This window comes from Cardiocondyla obscurior, linkage group LG06 (genome assembly GCF_019399895.1).
Source record: "Cardiocondyla obscurior isolate alpha-2009 linkage group LG06, Cobs3.1, whole genome shotgun sequence".
In the NCBI taxonomy this organism is placed as follows: domain Eukaryota; kingdom Metazoa; phylum Arthropoda; class Insecta; order Hymenoptera; family Formicidae; genus Cardiocondyla; species Cardiocondyla obscurior.
The window spans coordinates 2,576,526-2,601,252 of NC_091869.1; the positions used below are offsets into that span (position 1 = coordinate 2,576,526).

Here is a 24,727-nt window from a genome sequence, read left to right on the forward strand (position 1 = left end):
CTCGTAACCAATTTTTTAACGGTAACAAATACCCTTTGACAAAACCGGGCATATAACAAAGCCAGCTTGGATCAAAAATTGGATATAGGTATGCCTGCAAATTTAATTTGTACAATAGGTGTCTGTATATTTGATTGACTGAACGATAAAAAAAAAAAGCTGCGTTACATGCGTTTCATAATTGACTTTCCTTTGACTCGCCGTACACTGATAATATCGCTGGCTGATAAATATTTCTTTACCGAATTACGTTTAAATAAGAAATGTTAAAATAAAATAAAAAAAAAAAAAAAAAAAAATTTAAACCTAATAATTTCTTATAATCAACATTTGTTTATAAGAAATTATTAGGAACGTTTATAATATTACTTCGCGCACGCTACGCGTTTTCTTACGTTGTTAGCTTCTTATTAAATAAAGTTGTGGTTTGTTCTTGGATTTCAAATCGATTCAAAAATGCGAAAACTTTTTCCATACCTAGAAATCAACTCGCGCAAGCAATAAAATGGAACACTTTTCCAACGTCGTTGAAAGAAAGTTGGAGAACTGAAAGACACGTCTAATAATAAGATCAGGAGAGAGCGAAGGAAAACGCTTGATCAAGAAATAGTCCACGCTGCAGAATTGTGTTGAAAAAAGTTTATTAAACATCTCTGCACAGTGTCTATTTGTAAAGTCGATCAAATCTTATTCTATTTTGTTATACATTTTGCAAGAAGAACTTTCGAATGTTTCTTAAATATGTATTTCAGAAGAATATATATGTAGAACATCGTCATGGTTTATTATTATTGCTTACAATCTAATTTGAATTTTTGCGCGAACAATTATTTTATGCTGCCGAGCTGCGATGATTATCTTACACAATTATGCAATTTGCGCAATATGCTATATACATATAGTATTTTTTTTATTTAATTTTTTTTTTATTTTATGTAACATAGTGAGCGTAGCTTTGTAAAATAACATTCTTACAAGATACGTACCTATAAACTTTTCTCAATACTTTTCATAAGTAAATTATATATATGTATATATATTACAATTAAAATATTATATAAAATTGATTTTAAAGTATATTCAAACAACCACAGTTATTTAATAGATGCGTAATTTATAAACGTAATCTCGACGGAAGCGAAACAGGTCTTTCGGAACGTTACGACTGAATCGCCTCATCAATGCGACATATATGTAACGCGGATTTGCCCGAGAAGTGCCTACGTTAGCAGCAGCAGTAACATTATATTACACATTGAAGTGCCATCATATAAATTTGAGAAAGCAGGTCCAGCTTTAATGATGCGCCATACGATCAAGTAATGTGGTAATACACCGCGCTTTATCATTTAAGGGTTATTCTCTGACAGATCCATGAATCGTGTGCAACAGGTGTATCAAAGATATGCGTGATGAAAGATATACGAACGTACATATCACACGGTACATTTCTATATGAATTTACTGTTGAGCAATGTATCTTATCAAAAATCCGTGACTGCAGCATGCGAAACGCATTTCTCGGGCGGGAAAGCTCCCTCGCTGTTATTTGCGGTGAAAAGTCGTGGAAATTGAATTTTACGCGGTGAAATTGCAATAAATGTAAGGCATTCGATAAACTGGCGATGCGCGAGAACGCGGGTAATATACAAATTGTTCTCGGGAAATTAATGCAACATAAACGGGCCGGCGTTAAACGGGAATGGCATAACTGTGTTTGTTCTCGGCATAAAACTGTGTTTGCTGGATAAATATATTTTATAGCTCCCCGGTTTAAGAGCTCGCTTGTGAAAGTGCTCGAAAGCGTTTTGTCATATTTCCAAATCCGAACGTCAAGACATTATCTCGTAAAATTAGCTTAATTATTAATCTTCTAGAAACGGTATTTTTCTACGATATCGCGAGCATTAGCGTTGCCATTGTTATCAACACACTTAAAGGATAAAGGTACGAAAAAATTGTGATGCAAAAATATAACTTTAATATATTTACGTTCATCATTTGCGAATAGCTTATTGTTTCTCAAGATATATGTGTATATGTTATTAGTTGAATATACTTAAATTCTACTGACAAGTATTAGTTTTAACAATTTTAAAAGTTCATTAAGGTATCTGTAACACGTTTGACAAATTAATTTTTTACATACATATAGAACCATTAGATACGTCTGCAAGACGTATTTATTTATAACATCTGATTAATATATACAAAATTCTAGATTTTTTTTTTTTATTGTTAAAATGCTTCGCGAAATGGTTATTCGATGCAGAATTTAAAAATAATAAAATAATTCTCGACGAGAATATACAAAAGAGCGCAACGCACTTTTATTTTCTTTCTCAGTGAGTTTTAATTTTTAAAAGTAATTAAAATTAATAAATATACGTACAAAGGAATGAGATTTAGAAATTCTTTTTTTTCTTTTGCGTTTTTTTTTTGTTAGGCCAAAGTTATGTATATCGCAAATTATCGGGAATTATTTATTACCTCAGTTAATTGTAAAGGAAATTGAGATTGTCCACGCAAGAAGATCTTGATGAGCAATGAGACGGGCCGGCATGTGCATCTTTACTACTTGCGCGATAAGCGATCCTCTCGACGGGTGGTCGCCAGGTTATTTTCAAAAGAAAGTCCTCTTCCTTCTCACGGGGTTGAGACAGAGATACGTTCGGTCGCGCTGCCACATCGCATAATCCGCACGACTTATACTAGACGCGATCTTCTTCCTCCAGCAACCGCACTACCTCTGGAATAATATTTCTTTATCGTGAAGCGACGATAACGATGAATATTGTGAATCTTACGGACATCCAAATAATCCAGGATATTGTGTTCACATTCAGATATTCCTTCGCGGATTTACAAAAGCTCTCGATAATTCGGTACGAGCTCCATTTTAAACGCTAAGAAATATCTCGTATTTTTATATATTTTATTATCGACGCGAATAGGAATGTGCATTCGAGATCTCTACTCGCCGAGGGGAGGCTCGTAAACTTCGAGAGCGGCATTAATCTGATTTCAGAAATAAAGATCCGCTCTCGTATCCATAATCGCGTAATAATTATTTCGAATAATTCGAATTTAGAATTATCCGGATATTTACGGCTTCAAATGTAAACCACTCGTGGTAGTATATTAAATTTTGTTTGTCTTTTTCCTTCTTTTTTTTGTTACGGATATTCATGTGCGTTAATATTTCGTGCAGATAAAATAAAGACTGCGGCGAAATGCGTATTCGGTGGACTTTCGAGAATGAGAATGGGACAATGCATTTATTCATCGAGAGAGAAAGGGAAAAGAGAAAGAGCCGCGTATTATCCTCGCGAAGTTCGAATAAAAACGTTTCGAGATAAGCAGTGCTTATAGTTTCTATGAAATTCAATCATGATTGTCTATTACGTCACGTATAATCCGCTTATGTGATATATCAATTGCTATGACTATTATATACGATAATATTCGAACTTACGTCTTGCCATCTAAATTCGAGATTATTAAAAAAAAAAAAGAAAATAAAAAAAAGAGAGAAAGAAAACAATTTGAACTTTTTATCGCCAGCAAGCTCATATATTATGTCGTTATGTCACTCCAATTTTCTGCTTTATATAATATATTTTTGCGCAAGGTTAAAAGCTCTATAAATTAATAATTACTTCTGCGCACCATCTTAATTTTAGTTTGATTCAAATGTTTTATATATTTAAATACTGGTCTCGTGTTTCTGCTTATTTACATGTCACCGGGCAATCTTTATTAAAGTACTATTAAGTAAGTAATATTAAAATACTACATCGTGCGGCTTTGCATTTTACGGCGTTTCACTATCGGAAAACATTCTCGCATGGAACAGGCGCAATAATTAAGCTCCAGACAAGTAGGAATTAGAGCAGGACTAATTGCTCATTCAAAAGTTTAGGGAAACGTACGGTATATATACGTACGTGGTTAATGTAAACCGGTATCGTGGAAATTACATCGCGGGAACTATAACGTATGCCACGAAGAAGCGGCGGATGTCCGCGGTGGACCAGTATCGATCACGCCGGTATTAAGCTATTACCCGGCCAGACTTCCGTGAAGGGAAAATGTCGGTTTTATTCGTGCCTTTATTTAGGCGTGAACAAATAAAAACTCACCGATATTAATTTAAAAAGAGAGAGAAAGAGAGAGAGAGAGAGAGAGAAAAAAAAAAGAAATCTTTTAAGACGTTGCATAATGAAATAATAACGACTTAATTGTTTGCATAACGCTGCGACAGTTTGATCGAATACCGTCATTTAAGTAACGCGCAATATCACGATACCGTAATGGAGCTCGGGAAATTTGGGTTAGCGTCGCGACCGAATCTGGGAGTATAATATGACAATAAAATGACAATGCAGAAGGGCGATACCTGATCTGGCGACAAGGGACGCTTTGCCCAGATACACTGTCGAGTCGTTTCCACTTAATTCGCTGTTATTGCCAACTTGCCCAGCGTTTCCGGTGGTCGCTACCGCGACGTCGCTGTGTCTGCAACCTACCCTAAAATAAAATACACGGGAACGTTTCCGGTTTAAAAGTGGCTCTTCAGCGGGACATTGGCACGCGCCGAGGTTTTATTTTTTTTTTATTTTTTCTTTTTGTTCTCTTTCAAAATTTTAACAGTTTCACCAAGTCACTCTCTTTTCGTCGGAGCGCTTTTGAAAATATATTACGCGAAGTTTGTTAGCAAAGTGCTAAAGCCTTTGATACGCATACTTTCGCGTCTTGTAATTTTAACTCTGTTCTATATATCTGAAAGTATTTTGCAGAACAAACTTCGCCACTTTGCGATTTTTGTCCAAGAGCGAGCGCGGGGCGCGTTAACAAGTTTGAGGCTTAGGGGTTGTTACGTAATTGCGAGCCTTTCTGTTTTATCGCGGGAGCGTGAACGAGCACTTCGACGTATCTTCCGCGAAATTAATCCCGTTTGCCGTCGACGAACCTGGCGCGACTTGTAAGACAAACGGATTTTTCACGGCAAAGTCGGGGCGCGACGTCGCTTTTTCTGAATCACCGACGTAATGACAAAACGCATTCGAAACGTTACCTCCAGCATCGGTGGCAGTTGAAGAGGCCGAGGAACGCTTGGCGGAATTTTCTGTTCATGAAACAGTACGTAATGGGGTTGCAGCAGCTTGAGACGTAGGCAAGCAGCTGCACGAGGCTGATACCGGTGCTACCGACGACCGAGTACACCAATTCCGGCGCGAAAAGGTACCAGGTATTGATCACGTGCAGCGGCGCCCAGCACACGAAGAACTCGAGGACTATCACGAAGAGCATCCTAATTACCTGCAACACAGACGACAGTGGCGGAAGAGGGGGGGGCACTTAATGGATAGGTATAACATCTCTTATCTCGGGGTAAACGCCGGGAAAATGAATTCCCCGGCTAGAATTCATATTCAGAAGCATGACATTTGTGTGGTCTCCGGTATGTATGCCGCGATTGTCGGCTCCCTCGAGCGTGGCCGGACAACCGACGTTAAATGCGGGATTAAATCGTCTAACGTGCAAATATATGGAAAATGTATTTACGGCGCCGTACCTCGCCAAGCAAAAATGTAGGATCATTTTTTTTTAGGGGGAGGGAGAGAGGGGGTGAACCGCACCGCGCCGGTGGATAATAAAAGGCTAATACAGCGGCACGAAAAGGCTGATAGAAATCTCTCGGCGGGGCTGGCGTGCAACGCGTTTTTCCGACGCCTTGCTCCAGATCCGACGATTTCCCAGAAGCGAGAAACGCCGAATGCGCTACGGAAGGGAACTTACAATGCGCGCTTTATATGCATGCAAGGCGCACACGTGATCTCGCATTAAATTTTCGATGCGGAAATTATTGCTCGCCCCCCGGGTGCTACAGGGTGCGCGATCCAATTCGATCAGTCGGGCTTCCGTACGTACCTTCTTCTTAGCCTCGATGCTCTTTCCCATGTAATTGCTGCGTATTACGTGCTGTCTAGTGAGCGGGCAGGGTGAGTCGTGTTGATCCTCGTTAACGATATCCTTCGTGTCTCGCGCTAAGCAGCCACTTCCGTTCGCTCGTATCTGAATTCGGGACGTTTGAGACAAATCTGTGCCGTGACACTTGCCGGTGAACACCCGAGAAACCATCGTCCGTGGTAACCGCACCTTTTTTGGGAAAAAGAGGGTAGAAGGGAAACACGAGATCTTGCTCAACCATTGCACGTGCTGCCGGGACGTTCTCGAGATGACGGACAATTTAATTCGTTATCGTAATTGCGCGAGTTTATCTGACGTCTACATGCCCGCGAACTGTTTTATTCGATCATGAAATCGCAATTAGCCGCGGGGGAAAGTTAATGACGTACTGATTCCAGTCGTGAATTATGGTTAAAATTATATTCTTATCGTGCAATAATCGAGTGATAATCGAAATAATGAAATTCAGAGCTATAATCGCGAAGATAATTTCAATATTACCGATAAAGAAAGATTTATAAATTGATTAATTTAAGCAATTAATCCAGTCAAATTTTTGCTTTTCTCAATTTACGTAACGTGGACTGCGATAATTTTAATTACTATTGTATACGAAAGTGACGTTTGCTCAGTATTTTCTCACCCTGGATGGCACACTCTGAGAGGCGCTTTGGAAATGCCTCGAAGAAGACGAGAAGCTCCGTCGCGATCTCGAAGTTGGGCCGCAAGTATCAAATACCATAGTCGCTCTTGCGTTTCGGTCATTATTGTTGTTGTAATTCGCACCCCGAATCGTTGCACTCGATTCCGTTCTTCCGACTGTAATTCATAACGCTTACAATCTCCCAATTTTAATACAATTCGGATAGAAATTAAAACGTGCATGCAGTTTCCTATTTTGCACTTGTTTAATTACAATATCCAGTAGAATTTCTGTTTCATTCAATTGCCATTTAATCTAATACAATTTTCCGAAATACGTGCAAGCAATCGGCGTTATCGTTTTATCGTATCGGTTATGTAATTTCATTGACGTACCCCCTTGTAAATTTTTTTTTCCGATAAATTTTACGAGGAAAATCTGCGTGAGTAAAATGATATTTACGTAGCGCGGTGGCTTTGGGAAATATTTTTTCCAAAGTATTCTACGCGGCGCCGCCGACACGGCAGGATTCGATCTTAAAAATCGAGGCGACGTTTCACTTACGTCTCCTGGTGCACGTCGACGATTGCCGTATCTCGAGTTTGAGGCCGCGCCAAAGTTTTATCGCTATCAACGAGTAAGCCAGGCTCATGAGCAGCAACGGTATCAGAAGCAACGTACCGTCCAGGAAGAGATTGTACGCCCTCTCGGCGCTGACATTGGGCCATTCCTCGCGGCACTTGCGCCTTCCTAAAATCACCACGCGGTGCGAAAGGGTTTTCCCAACCGCTCGGCCGTAAAAGGAGCCCCGGGTACGACCGAGAAGCAAGAGATACCGCCGCCACATTTTCACCCTCTACGTTATACATATATATTTATTTTCCCCGTAGAGAGTGACCGCACGGCGGTTAATGTAGAAAAGGATCTGATCTCGCACTGCTCCTCGTGCGGAAAGTTCAGAGACGTGGTCGTTAATTAAACCCGTTAATTAAAATTAAATATTTATTCCCTTCACAATTCGCGAACGTCGCTAACAAACCAGAAAGATCGCCCGAGTCTTCTTTCAGCCCGGCGAAATTTCACGAGATTCTCACCGAGGCTATTAATAATGCGCGTAGAATATACGTGGAATAAAATACGTAAAATATAACGTTTTTACTAATATATACAATTAATTGATAATATATCGATGCGCCGGTCGCGCTTGACTTTCATAGCTGCAATATCGAGCCGAGTAAGTCGTATATGGTATCGATTATATTGGTATTGCTGCGCAGTTGACTTTCAATACCTTAATATCAACTTTGAAACGTCAAAGCGAGTGATCAGTGTTACATGAATTTCATGACGTTAACATTCACATCGATACCTTTACGACTAGAGTCGCGTGTTTTATTTATGATTCAAATGCTTTTTTTTATAATAATTATGATAGCGTTACGTTGATTGGATTTATCGAATTTGAAAAGAAATATTTTCTGTAATTCAATATTTTATCCTCTACAATTAAATGTTAAATGGCAACTATTAAAAAAGTATAAAATAAATATAGTCAATCAACATGCAATATAAAACAAATTGCCGATATTAATAACTTACGGTTCGTTATTTTATCTGCGGTATTAAATTAAAATCAAGAAACGTTAATTATAACAATTTTGTCACGTAAACGGTCGTTCAGTTTTCTTCTTTTTTTCTGTTCTTTTCTTTTTTTTTCCTTTTTTTTTAATTTTCAATATTGCTGAAAATTCAATATGCAATATAGTGGGATAGATATTATGTATATGCATAAGCTGCCTATACCAGTGAGTGAAATTCTCAGCGGAAGTCTAGGGTAGATAAAATATTGATATTGAATTGAGTTGAAAATGTCAGCGCGGCGCAAAAGCTTCAGTTTCAATCTGGCAAACGTTGTAGCAATTATTATAAATGTTATATTAAAAACACATTTTATTTGAATCACTTTAATCGGTTGATAGCCATTAGCGTATTAATAAATTAAAAAAATAACAGCGTTTTGTAACGCCGAAACCTTCTTACCTCCGCTCAAACTCTTTAATTGAGACACGACGAGAATCGGCACGTTCCACGTGAGACTGAGGGCCCACACGACGGCAATCATTTTGTACGCGTGAAACTGTGTCTGCCATCGTCTAGATTTTAATGGTCGGCAAATGGCAAAGTAACGCTCGAGCGAAATGGCAACCAGGGTCCAGACACCTACTGACACTGACACAGCTGGAAAGAAACGTGTTTAAATTTAAATCCCATTTTCGTCCCATCGCGCAGACTTCATTGTCCGCATTTATAGATAAAGAACTTTATATCTTCCGTAAATGGCATTTTTATAAAACTTGATACTTCATCTATCTAGGGCAGCAATAAAAAAAAAATGAAGCTAATACGATTTTGCATGATACAATTTATTGACAGGCGATCGATTTGTAATATACACCGTGATTCACATTGCTCGGGTTGAAATTAAAAATACATCGATAAATTTAATCGCCTCTTGAAATATATCGACGAAAGGGGAGAGGACAAAAAAAAAAAAAAAAAAGAAAGTAGAGAGTATTTTCCATTTCCTTTCGATGTAGGGCAACCGTCGAAGTAACCGTGAGAACACGCGTTGTATCGTTAGCAAAAAATATCAATTGTCGATGATGGAAAAGAGCTTTCGACGTTCAATAATAGAACCGGAGAATTGGTAGCTAACTATCTGGACCAACGGTGTCCACCGCAAAAAAGAAACGCACGTGACATGCACTCTTGCGGAGAAACGCTTTTACTCTAGTTCGCTTTCTTCTCACCTATCGCTCGTACAAAGGATACGAGTACGGAACTTTCGACTTAAAAGTGTCGCCATACAATTTCCACGTTGTACTGGTTAGAGTACATACAGACGGAGGAAGATAGTACCTCCTGCGAAACGTTTCCGGATGGCTTCGAATTGAATTACGAATTTCTTTCGCGACCGCGACCTACTTAACGTTTTAAGTCAAGGTTATTAACGGGAAATCATCACGGAAACACGGTTATTTCAACGAATATTTTTGTCCGATTGGAAAATGCGCTGTTCATTTATCGCAATTTAGTTTGATTGTTAACGCAATATCATCATGAAAGTGGGCAGCACCATTGTGCGTTGGCGAAATAATAAAATTAAAAATATATTATTAAATTGAATCGCACGCCGCATGACTTTATGATATTTTTTTTTAACTCGCTTGAAATTTTATAAAATACTAACTTCTCACTTTTAACACTGCTAGTGTTTTATAAGATCGCAAATAAATGGGAGTGTGACTACATTATGAGGTCATTTGCTTTAATTATGACAGAAAATTAACTATGTACTTTGAAAGAACGGAGAGTGTAAAGAATTCGTCCAGGAAGATAATTTGCATAGTAGAGTAACATCAGTCGAAAGGTAACAAAATTAATTCGTGGTTCTAGTTTGCTTTTTAATTGCCTTCTTTAAGAGGAAAGTTCTTTATAAATTTATTTACACGGAAAATAGACTTGATCCTCCCGGTAAAAAAAACATCGATACGCTTCGGTCAAGGCGTGTCACGTGTTTACAAAAATTTACATAAAGACCTTTGGATTTCGTGTTACCAACGCGTATTAATCGACGTTATTAATGTGCGAATTAATATGGCCGCGGCACGGAGCTCGCTCATTACACGAAAATAGTACACGTGCGATATGGAAATTTTTCACAAACGGTGGTAGGCTTCCGTATTTATGTTACTTCATTCGTAGGGTCGCCGCCGAAGCCTTATTGTTTGTTATGAATGAGAACTCGGACGTTGCAAATTTGGGTCACTCCAAGACTAGGTCGGCCGCGTATAATTCGCGACAATGGAGGAGAAAAACGATTACATTCCACGTTGCGGTAAAAAAAACGTCTTAAGAAAAGCAGCATCTGCGTGGCGAACGAAAAATGCTCATGCGATTTCAATTTCAAGGCAGGTTTTTCGCCGGAAAGAAGATTATTCTATATACGAGAACGTAGGCGTGTGAGTACGCGTGTACTCGAAAAATCCACCATTTTCAAGCTTTGTGAACAATCTTTTGAAGGAAAAAAAAAGAAAAAAAGAAAAAAGAAAAGAGTACAAAATCCACTAGAATAAAATTCCGTAATACATAAAATAGTACGTACACGGCGACTTTTGATTCCTTTATCCACTCGATACGCTCGCGTTGTGCCCAACATTCAACTTACCGTTGTGCTCGTGTGAAAAGTTACGTTTTCCGATTCATAACTTTACAATAGCGCAGTTACGACCGTAACATATGATTTTTAAATCCACTGTACACCGATAGGTATAAAAAAAGCAAGCGAAAAGTAAAAAAAATTCAAACGAAATTGCTCGCCGAGCAATATCGCGCGTTTTACCATTTTCTTTCCTTGTCTGAATATCGACGGATCTGGCGTGGGAGGCAAAACTTAATATTACGTTATATGCACCCCGAAGAACTGTCTTATCCTTACCCACGAACTCAATAAAGGTACGCACGATCGTTTTCTTTTATAGACATTTAAGGCATGGTTTTTATGGAGGCCATCATCGGCGACGCGTTTGAATTCTGCGAGCGCGAAGCTCTTACAATACGCGTCGGATATACAGGGTGTTTCAGCCCATTTTACACATGGGCTGAGACACCCTGTATGCGTGCAACGAAATAGCCGCTTTTTTTCGGCGATATCTTGCCGTAACAGAGAATTCGACTTAGAGGCCCGTAAGCGTGCATTAATCACTCTCGTGGAACAGTACAATTCCGCAATAATCCTATTGCCGGGCTCTTTAATACGCGGGAGTAATATTCAACGAGATTCTACAATTCCGCGTCTAGTAGCATAAAGTAATATACGGATAAAAAATATAAATCGCGGCCTTTCTCGGAATTTCTCAACATATACGCGGTCAACATTACGAGTAAACAATTTTTTTTTTTTTATTATTTTAATTTGCTTACGAGACTGAAGCTATGTAAAATGTTTTCACGGTTATAATATTCTATACGCGCTTGAAATTTTCTCTCGTTATCATGTAAATGAATTAAATGATGCATTATGTAAACACTAATCAAGAATAGTTTATTATTATAATCAACTGATACGTGGAAATGATTAAATAATCGACGAGGCGATTATTATTCTATCAATTTTAGGCGTGTAATATTCTGGAAAATATGGCACTGGTAACGTAGAATATTTGTATATCTCTAATACTTGTATTTTATGCGAAGAGGAGATAGCTACTTATAAAGATGTGCGCAAATATTATATAACGCGGAAAACATATTTCACTGCGAATAAAAACCTGAGAGAGAGAGACAGAGAGAGAGGTAGGAGAGAAATTTTGACATTGAATGCTACACGTTCCGGATAAATAATTATCAAAATTCGTTACTTCGTTAATGCAGCGCGCGAGTGTTATCGCGGAGTACAGTGGAATTATTATAGAGATGCGTATTTACTGTTTCTCATAAGTATCCCGCGCGTATAGCGAACCAGAAAATTAGCATCAGATTGCTGCAGTCGCTCGTGTATGCATCGCGTAGTGGTAATTTGCTGTTCGCTTAGGAAATATATCACCCCCTGACAGCAACAAGCTCTTTGAATATCGCACTGGTAGCAGATTGATCGTCACATCAGAGATCTGTCTGAATGACTTGGGCGCGCATTTATGTTGTATAACGTTAAATAGATTCAAATTACATGCGCGTCAAAGGAAACGGGAACGTGCGCGCTTGAAAATAAATTTGACACGTGTAAATACCGAATAACATATGTAATACTCGCTACTCTTACCTAGTAACTTATTTAATAAACGAATCGTACCACGTTTGTGCCAATAATTTAATAGTTCCGGATTTTTCGGATTTTAACTAATGCTTCGAGAACTTTTATCAGCAGCCCGCCGTGTTACATGTCGCCGTACAAAGACGCTGTTACACGTCGCCGAGAGTTGTAACAAAAGCTACGGTAGACGCTTTCAACGATGTTCCTCTAATGGTGTCACATTTTATCTAGCATTACCCTCTTTTCCTTTCGATATGTGATTTTAAAATTGCATATGGTAGAAGCGATTTCCGTAAGAGCATCGAATACGAACCAACGCATACTTCGCCAACTGACTTATCAAAGTACCGTGTATCTATGTACACTGCCATACTTTCGAGCGGAAATTCAATGTCGATGAAGATTTATGTCTCTGAGAGCGTTGAGGAACGACGAATCTAGATCGCGATGGTTATTTGAAGCGAAAGAGACAAATGAACGTAATAATAAGTGCTTGTAATCCCTTTAAACTATACGTAACGCGATTCCTTCTTGCGTTAAAATTATTTAGAAGTTAATTATACGTAGCGTGCGTCTGCGCTACGTTTTTTTTCCTTTTTTTTTTTTCTTTTTTTCTATCCTGCAGTCTTAAATCGCGCTCAGCATCGCCACCCCGCGTTTTTCTCTCTTTGACAGGAACAGACGGAGGGAAGAGCCGCGCAAATAAATTGCAGAGTCGATCCCCCCCGATTCTTTTCGCGCGGTTACTTTCGTGAATTAAGCCGAACCAATTACCGAAGAAAACAAGCGGCCCACGGAAAACTAATCGAAAATTAAATTGGGATATACAGAAGTTTATCCGTTGTGCGGCAGGTGTATCCAATTTCATCCATGATAACGCGCGGCATGCCATTCGAAACGATCGATACAATCATCACCACAGATTGAGACTCCATCACCGACAATCTATTCTGCGTGTGTTTAATTTACACGAGTGCAGAAATTAATCTAAATTCACAGGTCGTTTATTCGAATGCATTTGTCCGTTGGCTATTTTTTTTTTTTTTATTTATCTTCTTCTGTCGCACAGCCGGTAAAATTAAATTTTCAATATTAATTTACGTTGATACTTTCTTTCTACACTACTTAGTACATTCTTCTCTCCGTATTTTAGTTCGTCTACGATAAATATCGTATTTCTTATCTCCGCAATGTCGAATCCATTCGGGGATTTAGAAAAATCTCTCCTTTGGCCTTGTTACTGTGATAGGACAATGGCACAAAAATTGTAAGTCTCCCTTCCAATAATATCCAATTTTTATGTTACCTCGAAAAATAATGGGCCGATGTTTACCTTGAAAATACGGTATCAGCTTGCACATCATCAGACCGAAAACGAAATTCTTGAGGATTTGGCCCAGTAGAGTGAACGGCATGCAGAACACGCCGAGGAGAAGGTCCGACACAGCCTGAAACAAATCGGCATCAATTACATTCTCGGTCCCTCGTGAAAATTGAAAGCAGTTGTATCGGAAACTGTAAGGATCAACAGACAATTACGATCGAAACGTTTTCTAATAATTGTTCGGTAACATCATTATTCCGAGTTCCATTTTAACGAAACGGCAGAAGCCGTTTTGCGCGACGTTTAAACATCTTCGGGCTAAAGTATCGTAGAAATAAATGACCTTATCGTTTCTTCATTCGTGCACTTCTACGACTAGCCAGGTTACAAATAAAGGTGGTTCCCGAGTCTGGGTCGATCGATCATCGGTAAACAACGAGAAAGTGGCTTTCAACGACACGGTAAATTCGACGCCGGAAATTTTCAATTTCGCTCGTAGCTTGGAATTTCGGGATTCGTATATTTTTAAACAATTGTTACATACGTACTATGGGTTACATATACGTGTAGCCCTTTCGTATATACGTTGAGTGTATACCAGATACACGACGTAACGCGCGATGCGATAATAATTTTTATTTCTCGAAGGAAACATCTCTTACATGACAAGGCGAATGATTTTTAATTAACCCATTGTCTTCTTTAATCTTTAAAAGCATATTTAATAACCGCTCTTATTTTCCTTTTCGATGTTGGCTGATATAATTTTAACGCAAATGGAAGTTCTTACTTTATCGCATGATGTGTGGTAGCCGGTTAAAAACAATTAAAGTAGATGATTAAGAATACAAAGATGCCGGAAAGTAGATAGCTGCAAAGAGGAGGCAAACGTAAGGAAGTAAAACAAAACTCTTACTGAGCGCAAACAAGTACTGTAATGGCTGTATTAAATCAACGCCATTATTACGCAATCGCGACTTTAAATTACATTAAGGAGCGTAGTTCTCACTCGTCCCAGTGCCTATTAAGTTACGTATCTTACGTTAGAGCTGAGTGATACGTGAAATTAATAACATGCAAGAAATGCCGAAACTTAAAAAAGAAGAAGAAAAGAAAAAAGATTACATTCAAAAGAATTATTTATTTAACATATTAAAAGATCACCTACTAATACGATTGTGAACAATTTTTGCTTGTTATTTATTGAACATTATATTATTTCTTGAAGCAGAAATAGAACGATTTAGAAAAAATTTTAACCAAATATTTAAACGTATAAAATATTTTATTTTATTTCATCTTTCGTGCTGTATTAATGGATTAAACAGCGAGCTGTAGAAATAATATTGATACACACACGCAACACCATTACTGTGAGCGCGTTTTATATCTAATGGCTTCGCCAAACTTTTGTTTCTTGCGTTTTGCGGTTCAGCTACTTCACCGGGCGGAAAGTTGAAAAGTCGCAAGTTTAATAACTGCTTCCAAGTGGAGTATAACACGTTAAAACGGAACAATTACAAATTTCTTTGGCTAAAGGAATATTTAAGCTCCTTAGTCGTTTGTAAATTCTCATCTTTGCAAAGCGCTATACATATATAATTCCTTATCGCGTATTTTAATTTCGGTAATTCACATCATAGGGCAAAACTTGATAAAATTTTAACTCTAAAGTTTTTTTTTTTTTAAAGTACGATTTGTTGCTGTAAAGGTCGCTTTTATTTGATAGTAAATTGGAAAAACGTTATAAAGCTAATCTGATCCTTCAACAAGGTGAAACGTGTCTAAAAAATTTACGGAGACAAAATGATAACGGCGATAGACTGAGATATTTATTCTCAATGCCCGATTTAATGGCTCGATTAATCAAAACTGCCGATGAAACTGCGGCGAATGTCTCCGAAACACAGATGTATATATTATTTAGTTATATCCTCTCATGATGAATATTTCCGTTTGGATCAATGCTTGAACAGGTTATCTCCCTTCACACGGGAACCGTCCATGAGAAATAGGCTCAAAAATGGCACGATAAGCGCAAATGTCATAATCCTGCCTGCGTTTATGAAACACGAGCTGTTGCTCCACATTACAGTCAGCAGGGTTTTACATGCGCAAAGAAGATTTGTTGCAAATAGAATTTACGAATTTACAACAAGCTTTAGTAGCGCTGTTATATAATAATTCTATGCAAACATGTCGCTTTTTAAAGCGAGATTGAGAGAAATATTACGAATTTGTGTGAAAATTTAATAAACTTTGCGAATACTTTTAATCATATTTTACTTGAAGAAATTACCTTCTCTTCTATTTTTTTACCGCTACAGAAATTGTCTATCTTGCAAATAAAAAAATTAAGTAAAACAATCGGTATTGATTTACTTAAAGTGCAAGAAAAATTACGGATTAAAATAGAAGATTTATATCGGATTAATTTTTTTTTTCTTTTTGCTTGAAACGTGTAAATGACAGGGTTTTTTCCAAGTTTTACAACTTTTCGGCCTGTCTCGCATACAATTAAGAGTTTTATCTCCAGATATCTTTTTCATCGTTCTTTCGAAGGATTGTCATGTAAAACGTTTATCTTGATTCTCTTTTTCCATCTCGTACTTTTATCGTATATCTATCAGCACATTTATGTTTCATAAAACGATAAATAAATGTTTTTAGTACCGTCACTAAAATTAAGTTTACTTCGATATTTATACAAAGCTTTTAGCTTTAAAGAATAGCTTTAAAAGTCCTCTCAAATATTATAACTAATGCGTCACCAGTAATTTATAAATTATCTTAACGAAACATGAAAGACTTACGTTGAAGAAAAGAAAAATGATATACTTGTAGCAGCTGACGTTATTTGAGTTTTAAATATAATATTCGAGTTAACAAGAATTTTTGTTCAAAGCCGCAGTGCATCAAACGGGCTACAGTAGTGAAATGAACTACGTGAAACTCAATCCGACAGATTTAATTGATTTTTATTCAACGCAAGAAGAATTGACTTATTCGTTTTATTTTTTTTTTTTTCGCGAGCTTATCACAAAATAGACGATTCTAATTGGGGCTATTTGACGAAAAACAAAATAAAGTTTTATCCTCTCTTCGTTTCGGGATTTCTGATCGAAGCAGGCGTAGTCGTAAAGCAAAAGTAACGCGAAAGCACTGAGTTTGCACATAGCGTTCCAACATTGAAATCGGAGTGCATACTTGTGTTTGCCATCCGCGAAAAGAAAAAAATATATATATATATATATATATGTTTGTACAGAATTTTTTGCAGAACGAGCCAAGAGTCCATTGAAAGTTCCCTTATATAGAAAATGTCTATTTAATTCCCGCTATAATGAAAATTACTTTAAAAGATTTAGTGACTTACTTCGGAAAATGCAATTACGATAAAAGTAGCTGTGCTTTTTTTTTTACTGTGATTTTTTACGATAATAAAGAATCATAGTAAAAGCTATTAGGAAACTGAAAAAAAATGTATTTAAAATTTAATTCTTTAACTCTTTGTGTTAATTAATAAAAAAACATATCTGTACATTCTTACGACATTAATGTGTGAAGTAACGGTGCGAGAGTATTCCAATTTACCATTTATCTACAAGATTTCTCGTTACGATCGTGAAGAACACATCATTATTACGTTTATCGTATCCGTAAAACTTAATTTCTCTTATAAAGAGAATTTTCTCCTTAAAATGCAACCGTAAGTTACTTTCAAGATAGTTTTATATCCTCGATTAATGTTATCGCGATATGCAATATCCAGTGCTCTAGATACAGATATACACGCGTAAAATTCGTATCCTGTAAAATTTTTTATTCATAATTTTTTTTTTAAACACTTCCCGTTCCTTGAAATGTAATTTATATATGCATTTGAACATTAATTATATCAATTTCTCTAGCAACGTTACGAAAAGTACAAATAATTAAGCAACCGACAAGTATTTCAACATATCCGTCGGTCACAATTCCGTGATTTATTAAAGTAAATATTTGAAATAATATTTAATTAATTATTTGGTATATAAACAATTCTGATGTACATGTAACTTCTTAAAACGCGTTGAATCGTATGTAGAAGCGAGAGAAAGAGACATGTAGGCGGTGGGGAAAGAGGGGAAAGGAATACGGTGTACGTGCCGCGCGCGAGCTAGATTCTTCCACTACCCCCACTCTCGCTCTCTCTCTCTCTGTACTTCTCTAGCGGTCGAGTGAGACGCACGTACGCAGGAGCCGCGCTGCACGTGTTGGAAGAGATACGCACTTTACTGCGATGGAAATCACCCTGGCACGAGAATTATTTTCTCTTCCTCATTCTCCGTGCATGAAGAGCACCTCTATCACTACTCCTTTCCTCGAAGTAAGTCATATTCTTACGTGTCCGTTCCTCCACGGCAATCACTTAACCTACGAATAATTGATCCGGGCTCACTTCGATCAGACTCCGCGTACGCCGATCGAAAGCTACGTTCCCACCGTGGCCAACAGCGTTTCCGCCGGGCGTGAAATTTCCGCACGCGGTCGGAAGTGCATCGCCGATATCGAGCATTAATCGTCGGCCAGCCGAAGGTCAGGCCGTGGCGGGACTTGAGCGACGAGGACCGCGATGTATCCGCGCGTTAATCGTCGTACGTCGAGCGTTATATTCAGTGCGATATTCGCCGTTTGTTCCTTTGCGGGACAAGAAACAGATCGCGGTGCGTGCGACGTACGTGGGCTACGGCGTGGCCGAGCACGAGGTCCTTGACCTTTATGAATTTTACGTGACCGCAGGCTGTCGGTGCGTCGATCGCACAGTTAGTCGGGTCGGTGCGCACCAAAATATCCCTTCGAACAACAAGAGACATACGTAAATCGCGACGTGGACTGTGTACATACTCGCGTAATAATCACGTCGTCACCTTGGGCCGCGATGACCGCTGACGCGTTAAGTGTAAGCCGAGTCAGGGCGCGTCGAAATATAACCTACACAGTATACACGATGATCGTAAGTTACTTGATTTTACGCCGGGAAGTAATTTGCTTCACGAATGCGATCTCGTCCCGGTGGGCGAACTCAATATTATCGGAATATTAAAACTATCATGCTAACTAAATGTGACTCTTTTTGTTTCAGATGGAGATCCGGAGGAGAATCCAACGCGTCGTCGTAGCTGATGTCGCATCAACGAGCTGTAATCTGTAAGTTTTTTTTATATCGGAAATGTTGTGTAGACTCACGTAGGTTTAATTAATTTAATTAATCCGGACTTGTTTGTTGCAAGAGACCAATGCAAGGACGAAAGCTAGACAACTTGAGGGGAAGCTAGATACTATGACAGGAGGACCGACATTTCTGAGAGGAGGAGGAGGCCTCGGAAAGGCATCAGGCATCAGCGGAGCAGTCTCCAATGTAAGGATCTTTTTTTCTTAACATAGAATTAATAATTTGTGACAAAAAACTTTATTTTTAATTATTTATTTGAAATATTAATTAGAAACGCGTTAAGCTTTTCTTCTTTTTTTTTTTTTTAATCATTGAATGTTTTTATATCTCTACAATTAATGTTTTATATTTTTTTGTTACAGAACTCCGCTGCTGCGCATCGATCAAGTTAGTCGCATGCTTCTTTTCTTTTTTATAAGATAAGCATTTCGGGTGGGAATACACATTGAAAGCGGAAAAATTAAATATATAATAATATAATAATTTTAAATAATCCATACGCGGATAGTGCGGTAATTAAATACAAAATAAAATAATCTGAATTAAAAAAGGTTGAACTACTAATCTAATTTTCTATATATTAATATAAATTACATAGAACTGTATGTAATTTAGTTTGATATTTTGCAGCTCATCACTTCTGCGGATTTTTATTTAAGTAGGACAAAAGTCTTACTTTGATAAAAATCTAAAGGAGATATTCAAGTACCGTTACCGCCGATATTTGTAATTACACGAACCGCAGCCGGTTCGTCGGCGTTTCGGAAGTGCGATAAAGTATTCGGGCGTGACTTTTGATATACGTTTTTTTTTGTTTTTTTTTTTTCTAAACGCGAGTGCCGAACTGAAACGCGCGATTGTAAAATCACGGTCGGGGTGTTCGCGAGTGACTTGTGCGCGGAAAGATGACTCGACACATCCCATCTGAGAGGAGGAGGAGGCCCAGGAAGGGCAACATGCATCAGCGGGGCAACCCTTTGGGTAAGAGTCATTTTTTTCTTTCCGTAAAATTAATAATTTTGCCATTTTACTAAAAGAAATCTTTATTTTTAATTGTTTAATTAAAGAAATAATTAGAAGCGCGTAAAACTTTTTTTTTCTAAGACAGTGGATATTTACAGAAAATCTATAATTTATATTTTATATTTTTTGTTACAGATTAACGTAGCTGTATCGTCAACTCCGCTGTATACATCGTACGGTGAGTCGCATGCTTATTTTAATAATGTTAGTATCTCGTATGGGGAATATACAGCACACGCGGAAAAACAACATCAATAACATAATAGAAAATAATTTTATATATTAAAATAATATCATCCTCGTATAATACGAAATAATAAAATATAAAATACTCGGCTTTTTTAAAGAAGGATAACTCCCACGGTTAGTTTTCAGTTCTATCTCAATTACTTTTCGGTATTGTTACGATGAACGTGATCGCGAAAATGTCATATATCTGTCACCTTTTCCAGTTAATTGTTAACTGACTCCTACACGCGAAATAGTTTTCGCCCTTTTCAATTGCCAACTCTGTCAGAGACAGACCCCTGAACCTTCACCCACGATAGCGAAATCGATGAAGCGAGACAGATTAAATTGGATCATATTCCGAAGATCTTGATTTAACATTTTAACATAAATTCGTTTGACATTAAAATAAACTACACTACCCACCTAAAGATTAATTTCCGCTTTCAATAATAAATGAATATATAAATGTATTTTATCAACTTTTATTACGGTTAAAAATTTTTATTATTATACAAATATAAGTTCTTTTATTTCAAAAACTATGTATAATAGGTACTCGCTGGAGTAATAATGAAACATTAATTAATTCATTATTTTATTAAATAATAAGTTTTTAAAAAATTAAAGATCTTTAACACTATTAAAGTGATGATAGAAACATGTGACATATGAACGGTCACTTTACCCCCCAAATTATTGCGGCTATAAAAGTTGTGTTATAAAAATAATTGCCATATATTGATTTAGTGGTTTCGGGTATATTGAACAAATAGGAAGTTAGAAGGGAGCCGGAGTACGGCATCGATCATTTTTGATTGATAGAAACACTACTGTAGCATTTAAGCAATCTCAACTCTGACATTTACCGTACAAATAACGTATTGAAAAAAAAGGGTTTGCGGCTAAACCAATTAGCGCGAAATATATTTTTCACGCATCGTACTATCGGTATGAAAAAGAAATTCACATCTTTCGCATGCGAAAAAGCGTAAAAGAGACGCGCGGATGCTGAACTCTAATTTCGTATACGCACACTCATCAGTATTACATTGTTAACATCGCGTGGGTTCTCTGATCATCGTTATTTTTATTCCTAACAAAAAGCAGCGAGTTCTTCGCGCGAGATCACGATATCGATTCTAATAAATTTCGCGAACGTGTCTACATGTATCCATTATCATTTTTCTTCCGCGATGTCAGGAATGCATTCACGTAACGCGTGCATAAATAAAGCCGATATTATATGAGACTCAGCCATTATATATTATTTATGATGATGATTTGGCATGTACTCTCTTGGAACTCGAGAAGTCTGTGCTTAGTATTTGATACGTATGGCGGAGAGACGCGGAACCACAACGACGACGGATTTGGAAGCCGTTGTCATTTGCGACAGTTGCCGTGCACCGAGAGAGAAATTTTAACTCAACTCTAGTTTTCTATTTTATATATAATATTTTTTATTTTTTTTTTTTATTATATTTTTTATCATAAATCTAGTTGATTTAACTATTTTTGCCACCTTTCTTATAATCATCAGAAATAATTATAAAATTAAAGTCAGAGCTTGAAGTAATTATTTTTCTCTTAGTGTGAGTGCATGCGTACGTTTCGCGGTTTATGTCGCAGATTGTTATATTCTAAAATTATTTACACGTTACTCTTTCAACGCTCGTCAAACACCGCTGTGTAGCGAACAGCGTGCAGGTTGTAAAAACGAACTAAAAAAAAAAAAAGAAAAAATAGATAAATAAAAAACACCAGTTGGGCTAAATTTACATTTTGCATGTAATGTTTACGAACAAGTTTTAGAGTTTTGTGTTGCGAAAACGGAGATATACAATCGGAATCGGGGAATCGCTTTATCGTATACATAATCTTTTATACATTGCAAAACTACCCGGAATATTTTGTAGGACAGACGCGGCAGTACGTTGTTGATTCATCAGCGCGATAAATCACACATGAAATAAATGCACAAAAATAGACGCTTTCTAGTATTGCGTGTGTACTTTTCGGGTGGGAGATATTCATTTGTGAGACGTTATTTATTTTCCAAGAATATTACACGGCGAATCGGTATCGATACGATAATCCGTTCGGGAATACAGAGAACTCGTGCTGCAGATTATATTTATTGACTACATTTCCGCAAGAGACTACGTTTCCCGACGCCAAGCTAAAGTCTCTGCTAAGGCGCTTATCAGTACGATGAATCCTTGTTGAAGGAAGATTGCGGAAATACAAAACGGGAAATAGAATATATTTTGAAAATGTATGCATTACATAAGCGGACTCCCGAGTAAATTTCACTCCGAAATTCTAAACTAAAGCAATTGAATATGAGAGGTTAATATATTTGTTTAAAAAACATGGTATTGTTTAGTATCCAGAGTCATCTCAAGATAACTGTTTACTTTACGATAGTTTATTAAATGCGTAAAACACTCGGACGTTGAGATAGGCGATACTTTTTTTATTAGAACGGTTTGGATAAATATCCTTTCCTAGGTTTCCCTTTTTTTTTCTTTCTATTTTCCAAAGTCTTGAAAGGTATCTGCTCGCATTCAAAAGATATTATACGGAGACGAGACTTATTAATGACATGACAGTTATTGCTAACTTCTTCTCTATTTCCGTCACGAACGGCTCTGTACTAAATCACATTTATGTAAAAGAACTCGTACAATTTCTGCAGGTATGGCGTTACGTCAATATCGTTTTCTAAAGTTTAAGGGAAAAGAAGAAGCCACCATTTTCACTTTAATATAATATTAATGTACGAAGCAAGTTTTTTAATTGATCTTTTAGTCGTTGGCTTGTTACTTTATCTGTAGTTTAATTATAATGAGGCTTATAATTTTTATATTAATTTTAACGTTTAGTTAATAAATTAAATAAAATCGATACATCTGTAAATATTAAAAATGTTTGTACGTTTGTACGTTTATAATTACGCATTTAAAATCGTTATTGGTTTTTTCCTTGGAAATGCATTTTTCATATCGGCGATAATGTACATCACGTGTTTTCTCAAATAATTCCCGGAACAAATAATATATTTTTTATGTATCTGTACGCATTGAATTCGGAAGAGTGCTAAAAAATTTATATATTGAGAAGCACCGAATACTTTGATGTGAAAATGAGAAGACAAATAAAAAAAAAGGGAGAGAGAGAGTAAGAAAGAGAAAAAATAACAGAGACCCATTTATTACTTTCAATATTTTCAACGTTACATTCTAGATATTTGCAAATAATATTTGCATTATTTGTGTGGACGATTTTTCTTTTATGCTTTGGCAATTTGCGTCGCCAGAGTTTTGCATCTAATATAAATATTCAAAAATTCATTTCTTTGCAAACAATTTTGACGGATGTTGTATTTCTGCAAAAAAAAAAAAGATAGTAACAAAAATCAAGTTTCTAGAACGTTTGATTAGATACACTTTTATATTCTGCGCCCGGGCAAACAAATATCGTAAAACAAGCACTTCGAGTGCCTATCGTTGCATCGGGTAGGAATAAAATATATCAGGGTTAAAAGTTACACAGTAATTTTGAGTACAGAAATTTGTTTATCGATAAAATGCTAACAATGTTTTACAACTTTCATATCTTTTATTTCACGTTATATTTCAGCACATGTTTGTCACTATCAATTTTTTTTTTTTTTTCAAGAAATAAAAATATTACGAAACTATGCGAATTGCATAAAAAAAATTTATTAAACTACTGAATCAAAAGTATCTCTTGAATAATTATAATTCTAAATGAACATTATCAATGAATTATTGACTCTGACAGGTTTGAAATTTGCGTACACCATAGATTTTTTTACGCAATAGTTTTATATAACGAAGTAAAAATAATAATTACATAATTAATAATTAACACAAATAATAACTGAGTCAATTGATAAGCTGGCTGCCGTAAAACGTCCATAAATATTCCCTGGAAAGCCCCTCTTTATCGCTGATCGATTGTTTGCTCTTATTGAAAGCGCGCGGCGGGAAAAGATTTCCGGTCCTCGGTATTCGCGAACGTGACCGACATTTTTCTTCGTTCTGAAAGAACGATGACAATGTATGCGTGACGAATCACTAGCAGCCGGTACAGCAAACAAACAAAAAAAAAAGAAAATGAGGGAAGGAAAAAATGGTGCTGCTGGCAGTTTTTCCCTGGCGCACCATCCGCGCGAAATATGCAAAAATGGTTCGGCAAACAGATGCACGCAGGACACCGCGAACTCTTGAATCTCCCGGTCTCGTTGCCTCCCTTATCATCCTTTGTTTTTATTTATTAACTCACGCGCGCAAGCCGGCGGGTGTTTTCGCCCGTGCAGAAACCTGCACGAGACATCGTAAAAGTTGCAAGAAATATTTCATTGAGCGGACACGCAATGTTATACTTTAGCTGCGTATCTGATTTGAAAAATTGCTCAGCCAGGTTCCATGGCTGAAGTGCTTGCCGTATTACTTTTTAAATAATGCATCAATCCGCGCG

General features: G+C 37.0%; 1 protein-coding gene across 2 annotated transcripts in view; it reads right to left on the minus strand.

The window, feature by feature from the left end:
• Window positions 1-624: 624 nt before the first annotated feature.
• Window positions 625-24,727, minus strand: part of LOC139103069 (cholecystokinin receptor type A) — a 36,186-nt gene continuing 12,083 nt past the window's right edge. The window contains exons 3-10 of one of the 2 annotated variants that reach the window (XM_070657410.1): window positions 13,762-13,876; window positions 8,657-8,854; window positions 7,181-7,366; window positions 6,617-6,792; window positions 5,935-6,162; window positions 5,078-5,322; window positions 4,400-4,530; window positions 625-2,749 (exon numbers count right to left, since the gene is read on the minus strand). In XM_070657410.1, coding sequence (XP_070513511.1) covers window positions 2,712-2,749; window positions 4,400-4,530; window positions 5,078-5,322; window positions 5,935-6,162; window positions 6,617-6,792; window positions 7,181-7,366; window positions 8,657-8,854; window positions 13,762-13,876 — 1,317 coding nt within the window. In that variant the 3' untranslated portion in view covers window positions 625-2,711. Of the gene's footprint in view, window positions 4,531-5,077; window positions 5,323-5,934; window positions 6,163-6,616; window positions 6,793-7,180; window positions 7,367-8,656; window positions 8,855-13,761; window positions 13,877-24,727 lie in introns of both variants that reach the window. The other variant, XM_070657409.1, reaches the window with a different exon arrangement.